This window comes from Cyrtonyx montezumae, unplaced genomic scaffold (assembly GCF_038088225.1).
Source record: "Cyrtonyx montezumae isolate F1298 unplaced genomic scaffold, pur_monq_1.0 scaffold_1, whole genome shotgun sequence".
Taxonomy (NCBI): Eukaryota; Metazoa; Chordata; class Aves; order Galliformes; family Odontophoridae; genus Cyrtonyx; species Cyrtonyx montezumae.
Window position 1 is genome coordinate 23170277 of NW_027071825.1, and position 16865 is coordinate 23187141.

The 16865-nt window shown below is 52.4% G+C and overlaps 1 protein-coding gene across 2 annotated transcripts in view; it reads right to left on the reverse strand.

Moving 5' to 3' along the window:
- PRRX1 (paired related homeobox 1) overlaps positions 1–16614 on the reverse strand; it is a 29944-nt gene extending 13330 nt beyond the window's left edge. Inside the window, exon 1 of one of the 2 annotated variants that reach the window (XM_065743509.1) lies at positions 16246–16614. In XM_065743509.1, the coding sequence (XP_065599581.1) occupies positions 16246–16486 (241 nt within the window). In that variant the 5' untranslated portion in view covers positions 16487–16614. The remainder of the gene's footprint in view (positions 1–16245) is intronic. The other variant, XM_065743499.1, reaches the window with a different exon arrangement.
- Between the last annotated feature and the right edge of the window lie 251 nt (positions 16615–16865).

Below are 16865 nucleotides of genomic sequence, written 5' to 3' on the forward strand. Positions count from 1 at the left end.
GATCACGACTGGAAAAATGATGACATGCAAGGTCCAGAAATAACAGAACTTGAGCCCGGCTGTCAGCATCCAGCCCACCTGCCTCTTCCGAGCATCCCGACAGGGAACTCATTCCTCGGGTGGGGATAAAGGGCCTTTATATCCCATGCTGCTCAAAGAGGCAAAGCTATCAGAGCACATTGGGCCATTTCGGAGCACAACATTCCCAACACAGCGGCATTCTGCAAAACATGGCCACAGAGGGGATGCTCCAAGGGCTCCCATGAGCCCCATGCCCCCCACTCTGTGCCATGCCAAGAGAAACCGTGCCCCACCACCATCCCCAGCCCCTTCTGGGCAGCGAATGCATTTCACATTAGCTAATAAATTGCTACATCTTATGTTTCCTAGCCTGCTGGAATGATGAATATTTCGGAATATGTTTTGAATGGTTCCCTGCCAGAGTCAAACAATCATCTAGAGATTTTAAATCAAAAGGCTGAAAAATGGAAACCTCTGTCTTTCCACAAAGTTCACTGCAGTTTGAAAAGCCCAACTCCCAGCAGAGGAGGCAGAATGATTGTTGTCAGAGCTCCTGTGAATTGGGGCAAATGAGCGATGTGCTGGAAACCACGCTCTCTAACACGGATTAATAACCTTTGCCTCCAGGTGATGAATATATTAGCAGATTTTTGCTTATTGCTGCCCTTAATCAGGCTGTGAAGTCAGATATGCTCACCTTGAGGATCAGACAATTTAGGGAACCTGTATGGAAACACAGGATCTCTCTGCCTTAAATTGCTGCTCTCAGCCTGCTGTGGGGCTAACACATGAATGCTGCTTTTCTAGCCTAATTTAACACAATTTAAAGGTTCTAGATAATTAACTGTATCAATTGCTTTTACTTACCTACAGCTAACCACATCCATGCCTAGCAGAGGAGTAACTCACCCAAAATAAGACACAATAGCCCACAACAAACACATCCACACTCCCACCTCCTGCTCCAACCTCTGCATCCCACTGCTGTGGGAGCACAGGTGACCATGCACCCGATCAACCACTGGCAAACATGGCTGAGCAAGCTCAGGGCAACCCCCACACAGCAGGTCTCCATTGATAAAGGAGAGAAAGACGTGGCCATGTCTCATCAGAGCAGCCAGAGCTGGAGCAGGTCCAGGAAATAAGCTTCCCTCTCCCCCGTGGAGATGGGCTGTCTAGACACATTGGCAAAGCTGCGAAGCCGGGTCTGCAGGGCTGCATCCTTCTTGTATACAGTCTGTCAAAGGCACAAATTCCTGTCCCCTGGCCTGTTAGCACTGGTGTTTTTTCATACTCCCTCATGTCAGTCATGTCCAGAAACACCAATGACTTCTAATGAGAAATTCTAAAACAGAATTCTTTTCCCTAGGAAAAAAAAACAAAAAGGTTTTATTTTTTATCAACCCACTGGCAAAACCATTTGCTGGTTATTTCGTTCCGTTTATTTTCACTAACGATTAATGTAAAAATGAAAGAAGTCTAGTGAAAAAGCATTCTTAAGCCAAAAAACCATCAGAATTCATATATAAACTGCAATGGAAATCTGAAAAATAAAGTTCTCCATATAATAAAAAAAAAATTGAACAAACCCACTGGGGTTTGCAACACTTTCCACTGGGAAAACAATGGTGTTTCAAGATCTTTAGGGAGAGATCTGCTACCTTCCTGGCCCCATCACACAGCACTTACGGGCAGGCTGAAGACCATTCCCCTCTGCCTCTCACTAATGACTCCCAAAGAACTGCAGGATGAGGGCTTTTGCTCCACACCAGATTCCTCCTGAAATCAGTAAAAGATCTTCTGCCAGATTTGAGTTTTGAGGGTCATTAGGGTACATTAAACAGGTTTCTTCATCACCAGACAGCCTTGCATTGAGCTAGAGAAACACACGTCGGGACTGTGCCTCCGTTTCCTTCCTTGCTTTGCCTCCCCCTCTCCATTTTGACACCCTGCTCTCCAAGGACACATTCACAACACTCACAGAAGTGTGGACAACAAGGTAATCACTTTAAGATAAACCAGAAATAGGTCATATCACAATTGTGATCACAATCTTAAGCAAAACCTCTTTTGGCATATTGTGCCCAAGTACACAGCAGCTCGTCTTCTGGTGTTGATGTAGACAAGCAGCTGTGGGATGGGCTTCCTGCTCTGCTCCACCAACTGCAACCCTCAAGAGGGCTTCTGAAACCTCCCCACCCTGAGGCAAGAAAGCTCAGCTGCTCCCAGAAACCTCAAGAGCATTCAACTTCACTTGGGCAATCTCCACCCAGTTGCATGAATAAACTCATCAGTACGCAGCTTCCTCCTCGTGCAGCTCTCCATGCAGCTCCTGGAAAGGGGCACTGGGATGGAGGCCACAGCTCAAGCCACCTCCTGCCAGACCGGGTCCCATGCTGAAAACGTTGAGATGAGACTGATTGCATGGAGCGTAACAAAGATCAGAGCATCCAAAGAGCTACAGATCCGGCTCACAGAGAACTAACGCGCAACGCTCTGATCCTGAAATAGGTCCTCCTCTTCTTGTAAACGCTGCTCATTAAATGTTTGCTGGAAAAACAGAAGAGCATTTTCCACTGAGAAGAGGACATCCAAGAAAAGCCCTTTTGGACGTAAACTGGCAAAAGGCTGCTGAGCATTTATCTTCAGCATAGAATGTGCTCTGTCAGGAGGCCTGTAACTAACAATATGCTGAAAAACACGCCACAGACTTCCACTGTATTTTATTTGGCACAAAGGGGTTACTCCTCAGCACAAAGTATTTGCAACTGGCATCGGTTAAACGAGAAATTACAACCTTCAAAAGATCCATTTAGCGTTGGCTGCAGAAAGTATGGAATTTGCCATCGGCTTCACTGACAACAGACTGTGCCCCATAAAACACCACGAACACGCCTGGCTATGATGCTCGGCTCAAGCTGCCAGTTCAACAGGGCACTGGGTACCACCAGTTTTAGGGCAGTGACACCCCTGTCCCCAAACCTCACAGGGCTGTTGAGGGCAGTCACCGGGCTCAGGGTACTGCCAGCTGATTTCCACAAGGGTCAGCAGAGCCAGTGGGGAAGTGGGTCTGGCCAGGCTGGGAAGAACCTCTAAACCACACCTGAAGTCCACAGCACGGGCAGGTCCGAGGACATGGAGCTGAATTAATGGTCTCTCGGCCACCACGTGGCACTTGGGATAGGAAGCAAGGGAGCCCCATCACCCCCAGAAGCTTCCCCCCATGCTGCCCAGTGGCATACCAGGACAGGAGATGGTTACACGTCCCCATTCCACAGGGCCATCCCCACCTCTCCATGCAGAGGAAGGAGCTCTGCCAGCAAACTTCCCATATCCCAAACCTAGCTGAACTCTGTACAGTTCAGCCTAACTCGGTGCTCTCACTGCAAGCCCGGAGCCCGCTCAGTGAAGCTGCCCACCCGTGCTCCGTGGGAACTTTACTGCTTCCTTCCCCAGCCCCAGTGCAGCTACAGGAGACCAACAAAGACAGGGTTTTATTGGGCAAAGGTCCTTAGCTCACCTTGCTCTGGCAGGGTATTTAACCATTCACCGAATGCTGCACGAAAAGAGGAAATGAAACCTTTTGCAGGGAGCCTGTTATGTGCTGCCCAGCACTGTGGTGTCTGCAGCCTTCAGATTAACCCTTGCTCCTGTGTTTCTTCCACCTAGGAGCTGCCACTTGGCTTGAGATGAAGGAGAGCCTGCACTGGGCTGGGGCAGAGGAGCTGGGCTCACCTCACCACCCAGTATTGCTCATGTGAGGCAGAAGTGGTGACAGCAGCCTAAGAGTTCACGGGCAGCAAGCTGGATGCTCCCAGGATTCACAACCTAATTAAGTAAATAAAAATTAAGAGCTATGACCAAGCAAAGAGACACAGAGAAAGCATACTTGGGTCTTGCTGTATCAACACGGCACTGGTAAGCAACAGCCCTCCCATCGATGCTGCGGCACTCTGCTAGCAAGCTGGGATCCTGGCGGCAATGGTCTGCAGTTACCCAGCTGAACAGACTGTGAAAGCTGAGTCTGAAAGCTAAACCCATCTTCACAGCCCTCTGACACTCCAGCCGCTTGCAGTTGGGTGCCCTACTGCTGGTGGAAAAGCCCAGCTCAACACAACCCCATAGGGAAACCTCGGCCACTTCCCACTTGAGAAGTCAGACAGCATTTCTGACTGATTCTGGAGCCCTCTCCTACCCTTTCCCCCCAGCACAGACTTGCAAGACAATACTGTCTTATGATTGTATTGAAATCCCTTCCAGAGTCTGATGGGAAGAAATGCATCAAGCTGCACGTCACCCACTGCCATGGACTTGCACCAGAGTGAGCGCCAGAACAACGCCGAGGACACGGGGACCGCTCCCCACACAGACACGGCTTTTACTCTGCACATACTTTAAGTGCCCCTGATGAATAGAGATGCTTTCATGAATCAAAAGCAAGAAGGGGAAAAAAAAAACAAAACACCAAGCCATCACATAAGTTAAACGCAATAAATATTCTGACCAAATTTGCTCCCAGCATTAGGAGGGCTCTAAGAGGAGCAGATGAAAAGCTCCTATTAAGTCGGAGAATTCATCTCCTCATCCCTGCTGAAGGATGGATGGGTTGCTAAAACAAATATTACGTTCCACTCTGGCTTACAGCACTCTCAACTTGCAGTACATGATCAGGGGAGGCAAAACGCTCCCAATGATCATCATTCACACGCAGATGAATTCAGGTCCTCCTTCTTGCCAGAGATGCCATGAGACACACAGGTTTCTCCCACAGGCCTCTGTGACGCTTGGGCATTTGTTCTGCACTAACCTTGGCAGTTTTAATGGACTTATCACCCTGGCATGATGTAATAGAACACTAAATCACAGAATCATAGGGCTTGGAAGGGATATCTGGAGGCCATCTAGTCCAGCCCCCCTGCTAAAGCACAAGAAAGTGTCCAGGCAGGTTTTGAATATCCCCAGAGGAGATCCACCACCTCTCTGGGCAGCCTGAGAGGTCCAGACCTCTGTCACCCTCAAAGCAAAGAAGTTCTCTCTTATATTGTGTTCCACTTAGTGGCCGTTGCCCCTTGTCCTGTTGCTGGGAACTGCTGAAAAGAGCTGGGCCCCATCCACCTGATATCTACCCTTTCCTTTAGATATTGGTAAGCATTAATCAGATTCCCCCTCAGCTTCTCCAGCCCCAGGTCTCTCAGGCTTTCAAACCAACTCCTCCCTCTTGGGCACAGGTTGCATCTTTCCCTGGTTATCTGCCACTTGCAGCTGAAGTCTGAGTCCCACCTCTCTTCCTGTTTTGGGATACCCCCATGGCTCTTGCCCACAGCAACACCCCAAATGATGGGTGCCCAAACCACCCCAGCTGCATCTCTGCCCCAGAGCTGCAGCACTGGCGCTGCCTGCAACAGGCCAGGCTGTCCCAAAACAGTGCAGAACCTCTGCAACAGCCCCTGGCACCTAAGACCTCCCAGCTCCGTGCCATGTGGTAGAAAGACCCGTCATCCCCTTCTGCAACGGGACACAAAGAATGGAGAAGGCTGCTCCCATTCCTGGCTGAGCTCAAGGCAGGCCATGCCTTGCCACATTGGAGCAACGGAAGCTGAAGAAGGGCCTCAGCCCTTTGAAGCAGCCACAACAGAGAACATCCTCTCTCTGGGGATGTGCTGTGTGGAACTGGCCCCAGCCACCAGGACAGCCAAGCCAACATGCAGAGTGGTGGGGGAGAGGCAGCAATGGAGAGAAGACACCTTCCAGCAGAGCTCTGACACCAAACCCCTCTGAGATGCCTTCCAGAAGAGCAGCCCAGCTGCTCCAGCCACCTTCACCTGGGTTTCCCAAGCCATCATTTATGGCACGATGCGTACTATGCCTCTGACTGCCTCGATGCTTTTAGAGTCATTGGCCAACTTCAACCTCAATTTGAAGAACAACAGGAACTGCAAAGGGAACTTCTACCGTTTCCAAAATTCTGACGACCTGGTAAAAATGAACAGATCTGATGCACACAGCTCCCGCAATCCACACCATCCACTCCCATCTCCTTTCCTTCTCCTGCTGCCTCGACACATTCCTGTAGGCTCGGACCAGTAGATGGCACCAGAATAACAGCAAAGGGCCCTCTGGCTCTGCCCTCTGGTATATCAGTGACTGCTGATGCTGTTAAAGCAAAGCCCAGCACTTCTTCTCATGCAGATTCTGCAGTTATCAGTGACAACATCCCTCAGCACTCACAATGGGCAGTGGTACCAGCTCCTGCTGGGTGGGCATTATCCCCCAGGACAGACCTGCCTCCTTTGCACACACAAGGCGCCCTGAAGATCTGGTTGAAATTCTGGAACTTTGACTCCTCACACCCAGCACTTATTTGGGAACTCAGTCCAGTAACATTTTAAAAGGAGTTTGATTATCTTGACCTTTCCCCTCTCCCCATTACCAATCATACCTCAGTGAAGTGCCATTCCTCCAAACCATCTCCTAAACCATTTCTCAGCACGTTTTACTTACTGGCCACTTTAGGAACACGTTCAGAAACCCCGGTGCCTGAATCCTCCTTGGTTGACAGCACGTCCCCAAGCATGCAGCCGTGAGCACTGGGCATCACTGCTGGGAAATACACACTGGGTCGGGATGGCTCTGGTCCCTGCAAGCTGGAGGGATGGATGGATGATGAAGGGGCAGAGGGTGAGAGCTAGGGCTGTGCACTGCGAACACTTCCCACTGACCTGCCTCTCTGCTGCTCTTTGGTAATTCCTGGTTTCGTTGAGCTCCTCCCTGGCAGGCAACAAGCAAACAAAATGGAGAGAAGCGAGGGATGGCTCTGACTGCTGTCACCACAGCTCCTTGTCCCTGGTGCCAGCCCTACGCAGCTGTCTCTGACCTTTCCAGGGAGCTCAGCCCACCAATTCGGAGCTTGTCTGTCCCCAGATGATACTGAGTGTGCTTATCCCCATTCCCATTGATTAGATTTGCAGCTTTCCCTGTTTTCCTCATCTTACCCAAAGCCAACCGTGCTGCAATTATCAGAGAAGCTGCTCACACAGGCTCTCCAACTTGGCCAGGAATGCCAGAAATCTTCTGCAACTGCCTATTTCCCTCGGAGCCTCAGTAAAGTCAGAAAAGGTCCCAAAATACAAGATCAAGTCAGGCTCTTTCCACACTCAATGTTCACCCTTTGCAGCTCTGCAGAGGTTTTCCTATCTCTGCTACTCGTAGCAGTGGGATTTTGCAAAGGGGGACTGCCCCACAAACGAGCATGGCAGCTGGTTCACATAAGGGTCTGAGTTACGATCAGCAATGAGGACACGTTTTTCCTTTTGTTTCTCACTATGTTTTGCTCCAAACCTGTAAACAGTTCTGCACCGCGTGGATCTGCGTTCTCCATCTGGTCCTGTGATCTGATTTCCTGGCAGGAATACCCCTGACATGGAATCACACAGGAATGCTGCAGCACATCCCTCTGTCCCACAGCCAGAATTGAGCTGCTGGGCCCACCAGGGTCTGTGACCCAGCCACGGCATCTCACCCCCAGTTACCCACTCACAAGACCAGTAAGTTGCATCTTCCAAAAGGGCTTCCAGGCTTTTGTGGTTGGAAAAGCCAATGCTCTCCTTCCTAGTTAGTTCTACTGACTACAATACATCATAAAAAATAAATGTGTGTTTTCTGCCTCCTTTGAATGCTCGTCTGGCTTTTGCTCGCAGCCCCTGGCTCTTGTTCTACCTTCCCCTGATGGATTGAACAGGAAAGAAAAAACACTTCCTAGAGAGTCACAGAAAGAGGGATTCAAACCTCAGCATCGCAAGTGTCTGGAACAGCTCTCGTTAACACACTGAGTGAGAGATAGAGATCTGTCACACGAGCAAAACCAAGCGGAGAGCAAAGCCCTTCTGAAGACATCCAAGAGAACCTAAGGTAGGATCAGCTCTATGATATTCACTCCTTCAGATAGCTGTCTTCATCAGATCTTTGCCTGGGGTCTCCACAGAACAGTCTCCCAGGGCTTCCTGGGAGGACCCCTCCCCCCCCCCTTTCCTGCAAGACAAGTACATATGCCTGGATATCACTCCATACCTGCCTTGAATGTATTTGAATGCTGTACTCCTGTCATTTTGGTTTTTTGGCCTTGAGCCCCTCTTCCCTCCTAGACTGTGGGTTCTGAAGCTCTCCTTACTGCTTTCTATCTCCAGACTTTATACTCAGTGCCTTTGACACTCAGTGTGCACAAGGGGAACCCACATGGAGCCGAGCACAAGAGGACACCCTATAAAGTGAAGCAGAACTCCAGGCAATACCAGGGGGTGAAAAACATCTGCCTCTCCCCATAAAGATGCAGCTCTTGGCATTGGAGAGTTGGTCTGATGCCAGGCAAGCAAATTTGCAAAGAGCACAGAGCCACAGCACTCCTTACACCCCATTCATCTCCCTCTACAGAGGCAGCAGGCTGATAGCTCCCTCACTGCCTTTTACAGGGCACTGTACAGAAAGGCTCAGGCCATGGCTCGGAGGAGACACGAGCTCCATAAGCCCAGCAGAGAAACAAGAGTGATTGCTTCCCTCTGGGGTGAGTGCAACTCCCTGGCCAGGAGCCACTGGCGTGGATGCGAGCAATCCATCTTGCTGGGCATCACAACCAGACCTTGCCCCACATACAATGATGTGCACCCTGTGCCACGCAGAGGAAGGCTTCGCACCGAACAAGCCATAAGTGAGCGACGTGGGGTTCTTTATTCTTCTCCAGGCCCCTTGTTCTCCTGAGGGGAATGCCTCAGAAAACCCAGTGGGGAGGAAGAGGAATTTACAGTTCCCTTCCAAAGACCACTCTTTTGTTTGTTTGATCATTTTTTTTAAATGATCAAGTAACTTGTGAATACAATTTCTGATGATTCTCACATCCTCCCAGCTGGAGAATGGTTCATGAACACGCTCCAAACTCTGTAAATGAGCTTGTTAGTCATAAGCCTTCAAACAGGCTTGATAAACAACTTTCAGCCCGCAGGATATTCATCAACCATTCTGTCTGCCTGGTCTCCTGACGCTAATTTATTATTTACAGTGAGAGATCCCTCTCTTAAATCACAGGTGATTGTTTCTCTTCACTGATTAGCTGTTTCTTTGTGGGGTTTTTATTTTATTTTATTTTTTTTAAAGGAGAAACTATGAAAACCAAGCAATGCATAGCAAGCTCTTATTCCGGAGCAATTCCCTTCGTTACTATGAGACACATCAGTGTCCAAATGATACAAACTGTAAGCAAAGATCTTCTTGGCCCAACCTTCAAGACCTGGCAATAGTCAAGAAAAAGGGCACAATCACCCCAATGGGCCACTGGGAATTTCTGTTGGACACTGGATGCTCCAGAACTAGCTGCTCTTTGCATCCTATGGGCTCATGGAGAGCCCAACCATCTCATGGCATTCTGCAGACCCGAGCCTGAGGAGGGGGGTGGGTTCAGGTGTACCTAGGCACAAAGCAGGCTCCTTGTGGGAATGAACTTGATGGAAGTTGGTTCATGGAAAGGGATCTCCTTAAAGCTAATCAGCTAATTAAGAAGGAAGGCAGTCAACTGCGGAGATGGAGGCATATTAAAACACTACTGGCTGGGGAGGGGTGCAGAGGAAGGAGAATATGTCCAAATCGTTGCTAAAGCCAACATCTTATATACCACCTATCCCACAGGTTTCAAAACCCCTTAAGAAAGGGGTAGGGATCCTGACCTACTTATATAGGTAGGGAAACTGAGGCGCAGCCAGGTGAACTTGGCCAAGTTAGTGCAGCAAGAACGCAGGAGAAAGACATCAAGACTGCACTAAGGAATTCTGAAGCAACAAAACAACTGGGTCACATCTACTGACATCAGGGTGGAAGAAGCACACCAAAAACCAAAAAGATCTTGTGTAGAAGCCCAGTGCCAGCACGAAATCCGTACCTTACGAACACTGCTTGCAGTACCCCCAAACAGAGCAGCCCCCACACAGCCTAGGGAGTGCATGGAGCAGACCAACACCCCCAAAAAGCGCTGTCTTCCATGTATGTAGGAAATCTAGACCTATGGTTTCACCACCTTAGGTCCCCAGAGTGCACAATCACCTGAGTCCCATCAGCACTCAGGTGAAGGAAGTAGGATGCAGAGATCAGCTCCAGCCCTGTCCTGAAGGCTTTTGATCCTCTCTCACTGCAAAATCTCTGCCATTTTTGCTCTGCCATCCTTACCACCCAGACCCGACAGGCTGCACTACCGGCCTGGGTGTGGAGATGGAATTCCCAGGGCTGAATCAGAGCAAGCACACTCAGGGAAGAGACACAGAGCATCCACCAGCTCCCCCTAGCACTGTCTGTATGAGAGCAACCTGTTCTGAGAAAGGACTTGACGCTCCCTTCACCAGAGACAGCCACCAAGGTGCCACATAGAAGCTTCACTGGCTGCACCTCAGCCCAGCTCATCACCCTCATATACAGTGGAAACGAGAGCAAAGCAGACTAGTACAGCTCTCTGTGTGCTGAAACACCTCCTCTTCCATGACTGGTCCAGCACCTACCTGGGCTACAAGACAGGACTAGGAGCTGCTTGGACCCCATGGCACCAAGGCACCCTGCTTTGTTCCTTGTTGACTGACTGGAGTTCCTCCTTTTGGAAAATACCTTTCCAGAAATCAGGGAAAATTTGGGTGGAACATGATCTGGACGCCACAATAGGATGTAGCGACTTGTTAACAGCACAGCTGGCTCCCCTCACCTCTCCTCTCTCCTTCCCTTCCAGGAAGGCACGGCACCAGGAGGTCCGAGCACTCACTTCATACGGGCACAGCAAATCCAGGCTGTCTGAGACAGTGCTCCAAGCACCACTATAACCTTTCCTTAGCCTCTGCAGTGAGAAAGGAGCCCAGAAAGCTATGTAAGCTGAAGTAGATGAAGGCTGGCTTGCTCATCATGCTCTCCTCCCAGCTTTGGCCCTGCAGACGCCAGGCATCCCGCTGCAGGAGGCTGCCTCAGCTCCCAGCCTGGCCAGCATCCTCCAGATGTTCTCATTCTGGGCAAATTTATCTTGAAGTGACACTGCAGCATCCCCAATGGACATGCAGCAAGCTCTGCCCCCACCTCAGGGCACCTTCCTTGGGGGAGAGGGCAAGTGGGCCCAGCAGAAAGTGCAGGGAGAGAAATGATGCCTTCCATGGCTGCGTGGTAGAGCAGAGCCAGGCATGAAGGGAACTGGCAGGACAGGCATGTGTCCCACACTGACATACCAAGTGACAAACCAGCAAACCCAGGTGCTGGAGGACCTCACACCCAGGCTATCACAACACAGGGAGACAAAGCACAACTCCCCTGCAGGCCTGCACTGTGGAGTTGGCGGCAATGGGGTCTGCATACGTGAGCTTCAAGACGTAGAGTCTGTAACAGAGTCTGAAGGACTTTTCTCCATGGCCAGCCAGAGGTTGAATTTATACTCCTTCCCTCCAGGGGATGCCTCATTGCATCCTTGGTTCTGAGGGCATTTCACATCCCCTGGAGACAGTGGCTCTCCCACCAGCTTCAGACATCGCATCCCACACACAGCAAACACACAACGCACTCTCTTTGGAAGAGCCAGACTAAAACCCTACTGTCCTCTGCCACCCAAGCACAGGTTGAAACCTCTGTGTTCTGAATGTAAAGCTGCAAGGACAGTTCAGACAAAGCCAGAGCACAGCCCTGGGCAGCATCTCCTCTGCCAGGCCGCGGGGATTCTCACTTTGCAGCCCAGGCCTGTTGCAGGGAAAGGGAGCAGGGTGGGGAACCAAAAGGCAGTGATTCATCCTCCCCAGAAACAGAGGCCCGAGGCTGGGATATTGTGACACTTGGTCATACTCGTGATGTGCTTCATTATGCAATGGAGGCCCAGCAGGAGCACGGCTCCCCCAGGGCTACTTCGTACGGGTTTCCAAAACGATTAAATATACCATAAACAACTCACGACCAGGAATAAACACCTATAATCCCATCAAGCCATTCCAGCGATCTCAAAAACCATGGGAGCATACATATTCAGTTACCAGGGAAGGGGGGAAAAAGATAAAATCAAATAAAAAATAGAAAGACCATCGCCTTGAAGGAATTACGACTCTGTAATTCCGTGTCTGCCTTGTCAGAGCTCTCAGCCTTAAAGCCTGCCAGCTCCTCCCAACCCCTGCAGCTCGTGCTGCATCTGTGCTCTTCTCTCTCATCCCAGGCTTCTTACCATTGCTATTTGGCTGCACCAACGCCAAAATGCAAAAGGATCGTGCCCCTGAGCGCAGACAGCAAAACCACCTCGTGCCTCTGCAGAAATATTCCACCAGCCTCAAAAAAAAGGTTGCTTTTTTTTTCCCCTCCATGACTCAAGGCCGCTGCTCAAGCCTCTGAACGCTAATACTCATCAATTGGCATAGGCATAAGCAGCCCATTGAAACGCACGCGATGACTCGTGCGAGTAGGGATTGCCCAAATTAACCCTGAGATAATATTTTCCCATGCGATTGCTGGTTTATATATCACCATAAAAAAAAAAAATAAGGACGGGAAATAGACACGCTAGCGGTGGAAACTCGGCGCAGATGGCAGAAAGCTGATGTTCATTCAAAGCGTGCTAGAAGTTTAACCCAGAACTTGAAGTGCTTTTTTTCTTTTTTACAAGACATTTCAATATCTAATTTTCATTACGCCAGGGAAGTGGGGGGGGGAGGGGGGGATTAAAAAAAATAATAAAGAAGTAAAAACTTTCAGCGAAATCTTTTTCCAAATTAAGGAGCTGGAAGCGTCTGCGGATGGATTGAAAACACCAACGCCATCAGCAAAATTAGGAGGCGATGAGAACCAGGAAGCAAATCCGATTGCAATAAAAAGAAGTGAAACGCGCAAACAAATACGAGTCTGGTTTTGTCCATCAGAAGGAGGGCAGCACGGCCAGCGCCTGCGGGCTCACCCAGCTCCCTCCTTCACGTTCACATGGCCCTTCCCCATGGGGGGGGGATGGCACGTTAAAAATAGTAAGTTGCCCATTTTTGTCCATTCTTTGGTTTCCTTCTACTTTTCTTCAGGACTCTGTGACTGAGCTGTACGGGCGTCTTTTGTAGGGATGCAGGAGAGCAAGGTGCTCACATGAAAAGAAAACACCAAACAAACAACTAAAGAGTTTGCCAGTTTCAAATCGGGATTCAGAGACGAAGAAAGATATCAAACAGCGGGTGATAGTGAACCAAACGACGATGCAGCAACGGGCCTGAGAGCTGGACGACAAAGATACGCCCAAGCACCACACACTGGAATAACACCCATCCCCAGTTTTTGCATGAGTGGTTGGGGAGGGAGAGCCGGGTTCGTGGCGGCACCGCGGGCTTGCTCCACTCGTGGCGAGGTGAGCTCCTTCCCACTCTTTGCCCACCTCAGTCTGAGCAACTTCTGCCAATAAGGGCTGTGTTTCACAAACAGAAGAGCCCCTCAGTGTTACAAGAGAAATCAAGCTTATAAAAAACCCCATGGCCGAGCTGTTCCCTCCCCGCGTACCTCAGCAGCCCCCGAACCACTCTTCCCATTGCAGAGCCGGGGCAGAGCTCTTCCTCTCTTCATAACAATTCCAGCAGTTTGGGTTATTTTTTTGCACGGGGTGGGGAAGCATCACGACACCACAGGCACCAGACCAGCAAGGAAAGGAGAAACAACCCGACGTTTACACAAATCGTTTTCTCTTCCTGTAGCGACCGCACCTGCTCCAATTAAAAAGGGGTAATTAACAGCACCAACACCAGCTGGGCATCCTGCAGCTCAGGATCCTGCCCACCACTGCCCAGCAGTGAGACAGGGGGGCAGTGGGCAGCTCAGGTGGCGATGCAATCAGCCCTGCCCTGGTTCATCCCTCCCGTTGCACACCGGGTGAGCACGGTCCAGCCCCAGCAGCCCAACCTGGGCTGGGAAAGAAGCGCAGCCCCAGGTTCCCCCCCATTGTATCCAAGAGAAACTAAGTGGCAGCGATAATTCCAGCACGCAGAAGTGGAGCACGTACTGGATCAAAGTGGGGTTTTATTCATTCCCCGCAAGAGAACTGAGGGCAGGACCCATTTTTCTTCTGCCGCTCGCGCTCGCTCTCCACACTATTTTACGAGCCGTCAACAGTCACACTCAAACAAACAAGCCGAAAAAAAAAAAGAAAGAAAAAGAAAAAGCAGATGGCAAAAACGCCATGCCCTCTCCAAAACAAGCTGCTAACTCCGTGCTCATAGGACGGATCCTACTCAGGACCACGAGCTTTGGGAACCCACCTCCAGGCTCCTGCCACCAGCAAAAGGCACCGTGTCCCTTCGCTGGGAAGCCCTGGGAGCCCTCCCTGCTCAACTGGGACGGTGTTTCCACCCCGGCTTCAGCTGGCCTCGATGCAAACCCTGCTAGCATCTATCAGGTGGTTGTGCAACCAGGAGGCACCCGGCTCCCGGCCGCAGGGCAGCAGCACGGATGCTCGCCGTGGATTTTAGCAGCTTTTCAGCCACGGTTCGCAGGGCTGCGATTTGAACTCAACGCAGCACCGCTGATGAAATCCCGTCGCGCACTGACAGCTCTCCCTGCACGTACCACGACCCGAACCGCTCCCAGAGATGCTGCTTTCCCTCCTCTTCGACAGGAGAAACGCTTTTCCCCCTGCCCCTTTACAACGAATTAATGGTAACGCAGCTCCTCCGATCTCACAAGTCCGGATCAAACTTTCTGCCATTTCCCCCATAATTTGACATGACAAACAGCACCCGGGTTGGGGCAGCAGCGGGCACGTCGACTTCCCTCCAGGTTCCAAGAACATTTTCAGTATTCCACAGTCATCCCACACCAGAAAACAGCGGCAGAGCCCGGATGACAGCTCTGCCCACGGAGGGGGGTAGAACTCACCCACGGTACTCTTCTTTTTCTTTTTTGGCTTACTTTAAATTACTTCCTAAACTTTCTAATTCACCGCAACGGCATCCAAGCTTTCGCAGCATTCGGAGAACTCCTGATTGATTTCAAGGGGCACTTTGCCCCCTGCTCGGCATCGCTGGATGGGCAGCACATCCCTGGACCGGGATATGGATATGGACGCTGTGAGAGCGGCGTGGGCAGCGGGGAAACGCATCCCCTCTGCTCCGGGCTGAGCAACCCGGGGCCCGGTTAAATACAAATTGCCGGCTCCCAGGAACGGACATTTTTAAAGCGGTTTCCCAGCGGTTCTCGATCCGCTCCCGTCCCCAACGCAGAGGGAAACCCGCCCCGGGGCGCTGCCCCTCCGCAGGACAGAAGCGGGCACCGCGCTGAAGCTCGGGGGTCCCGGGGTGGGAAACGTCGCTTTTTGGGAGCGTTATTTCTTCCTCAGCCTCGCCCGGAGAAGCCGAGAAAAGCCGGCTCGGGGCGGCGATGGGAGTCCGGGAACCCAGAGGAAAGTCAGCGACGGGGCAAGGGGGCACGGGTGGGGTCCGCTCCCTGCAGCTAGGGATGGATGGCTGCCCCGGTCCGGGCCGGCACCGCGGCGGTGCCCCTCGTTTATTTACAGCTGCCGCCAGCGAGAGGCGAAAAACAAACAAAAACCAAACGAAAAAGGAACGAAAAAGGAACGAAAAATCACTATTTTCGTTTTTCCCTTTTCACTTTTTTCGCCTCTCGCTAGCAGCTTGTCCGCTCCCGGGGCTGGGGGGGAAATCACACCGCGAGCCCTCGGAAGGGTCCCCGCGTCCTTGGCCGCGCTCCGCTTCCCGCAGCGGCTGCTGCTAGCCCCGACCCACAACGAAAACCGCGTCCAGGGCGCGTTTTGAACCGAAACGTGGGGGGAAAGGAGAGGGGTTACACACCTACCTCACCCCCGTCCTCCGCGGCTCGCCCGTAGCGCAACGCTGCGCTCGGAAAATACCGCGCAAGCCTGCGCGCCTTCCCCGCTGCTGCCCTTTAGGACGGGCTGCCCTGCCCCATCCCCATCCCCTGCCCCACGCCCGGGGGCTGTAGGGTCCCGCAGCAGACGGCTCCGGAAGAAGCGGGACTCGGCTCGGAGCTGCGTGCGGCTCCGACGGGACGGGCGACATATGGATGGACGGACGGACACACGGGTGACGGAGGCACGGATGGAGAGATGGATCGACGGACGGAGGAAGGAAAGGAGAGACAGAGGGAGGGATGATGGATGCTCTGCCCCGACCCCGTCCCGCTCAGCCCCGACCCCACCGCTCCGCTCCCCAGTTGGCAGCGGGCTGTCCCCGCACTTACTGTCCTGCTGCGGGGTGTCGCTGCCGCTGGTCAGCCCTGGGGACTCCAACAAGCTCCGTCCGGGCTCGCCGCCGCCCTCGTCCCCCTGCGCGGCCACCATGTCGCCCGCCTCCTCCAGGTCCAGCAGGTGACTCACGGAAAAGTTCTTCTTGGCTTGTAAATTGTCCAGGCCGGCGGGGCCGTCGAGGCGGGCTGGCAGCAGGGCCTGCCTCTCCATAGCGTGGGCATAGCTGGACGCCATGGTGCCGAGCGGGGCTTTTCTGCCCTCGCCCCCCCCCCGGCGCCCACCGCCCCCGCTCCCCCCCCCAGCCGCCGGCCCTTCGAGGGGGGAAGCGCGCGGCCCGAGGGCGGGGGGAACGGGGACCCGACGGCGGTAGGGCGGCTGGAAGGAAAGCCCAAAGGAGAGCGGCTAGGGCCGGCCTTAAAACATGCCGGAGGGGAAGAGAGAGAGGCCGGCTCGGGGCGCCGGGAGCTGCCGCCGGCCGGGAGGAGAACGGTGGCTGTGGGACGGCTGGGGCGGGTGCGCCCCGTCCCTCCGCCTCCCCCGCCCGGCCGCTCCGCTCCGCTCCGCTCCCCTCCCTCCTTCTCCTCCCTCCGCCCCTCCGGGCCGCACTTCAAAC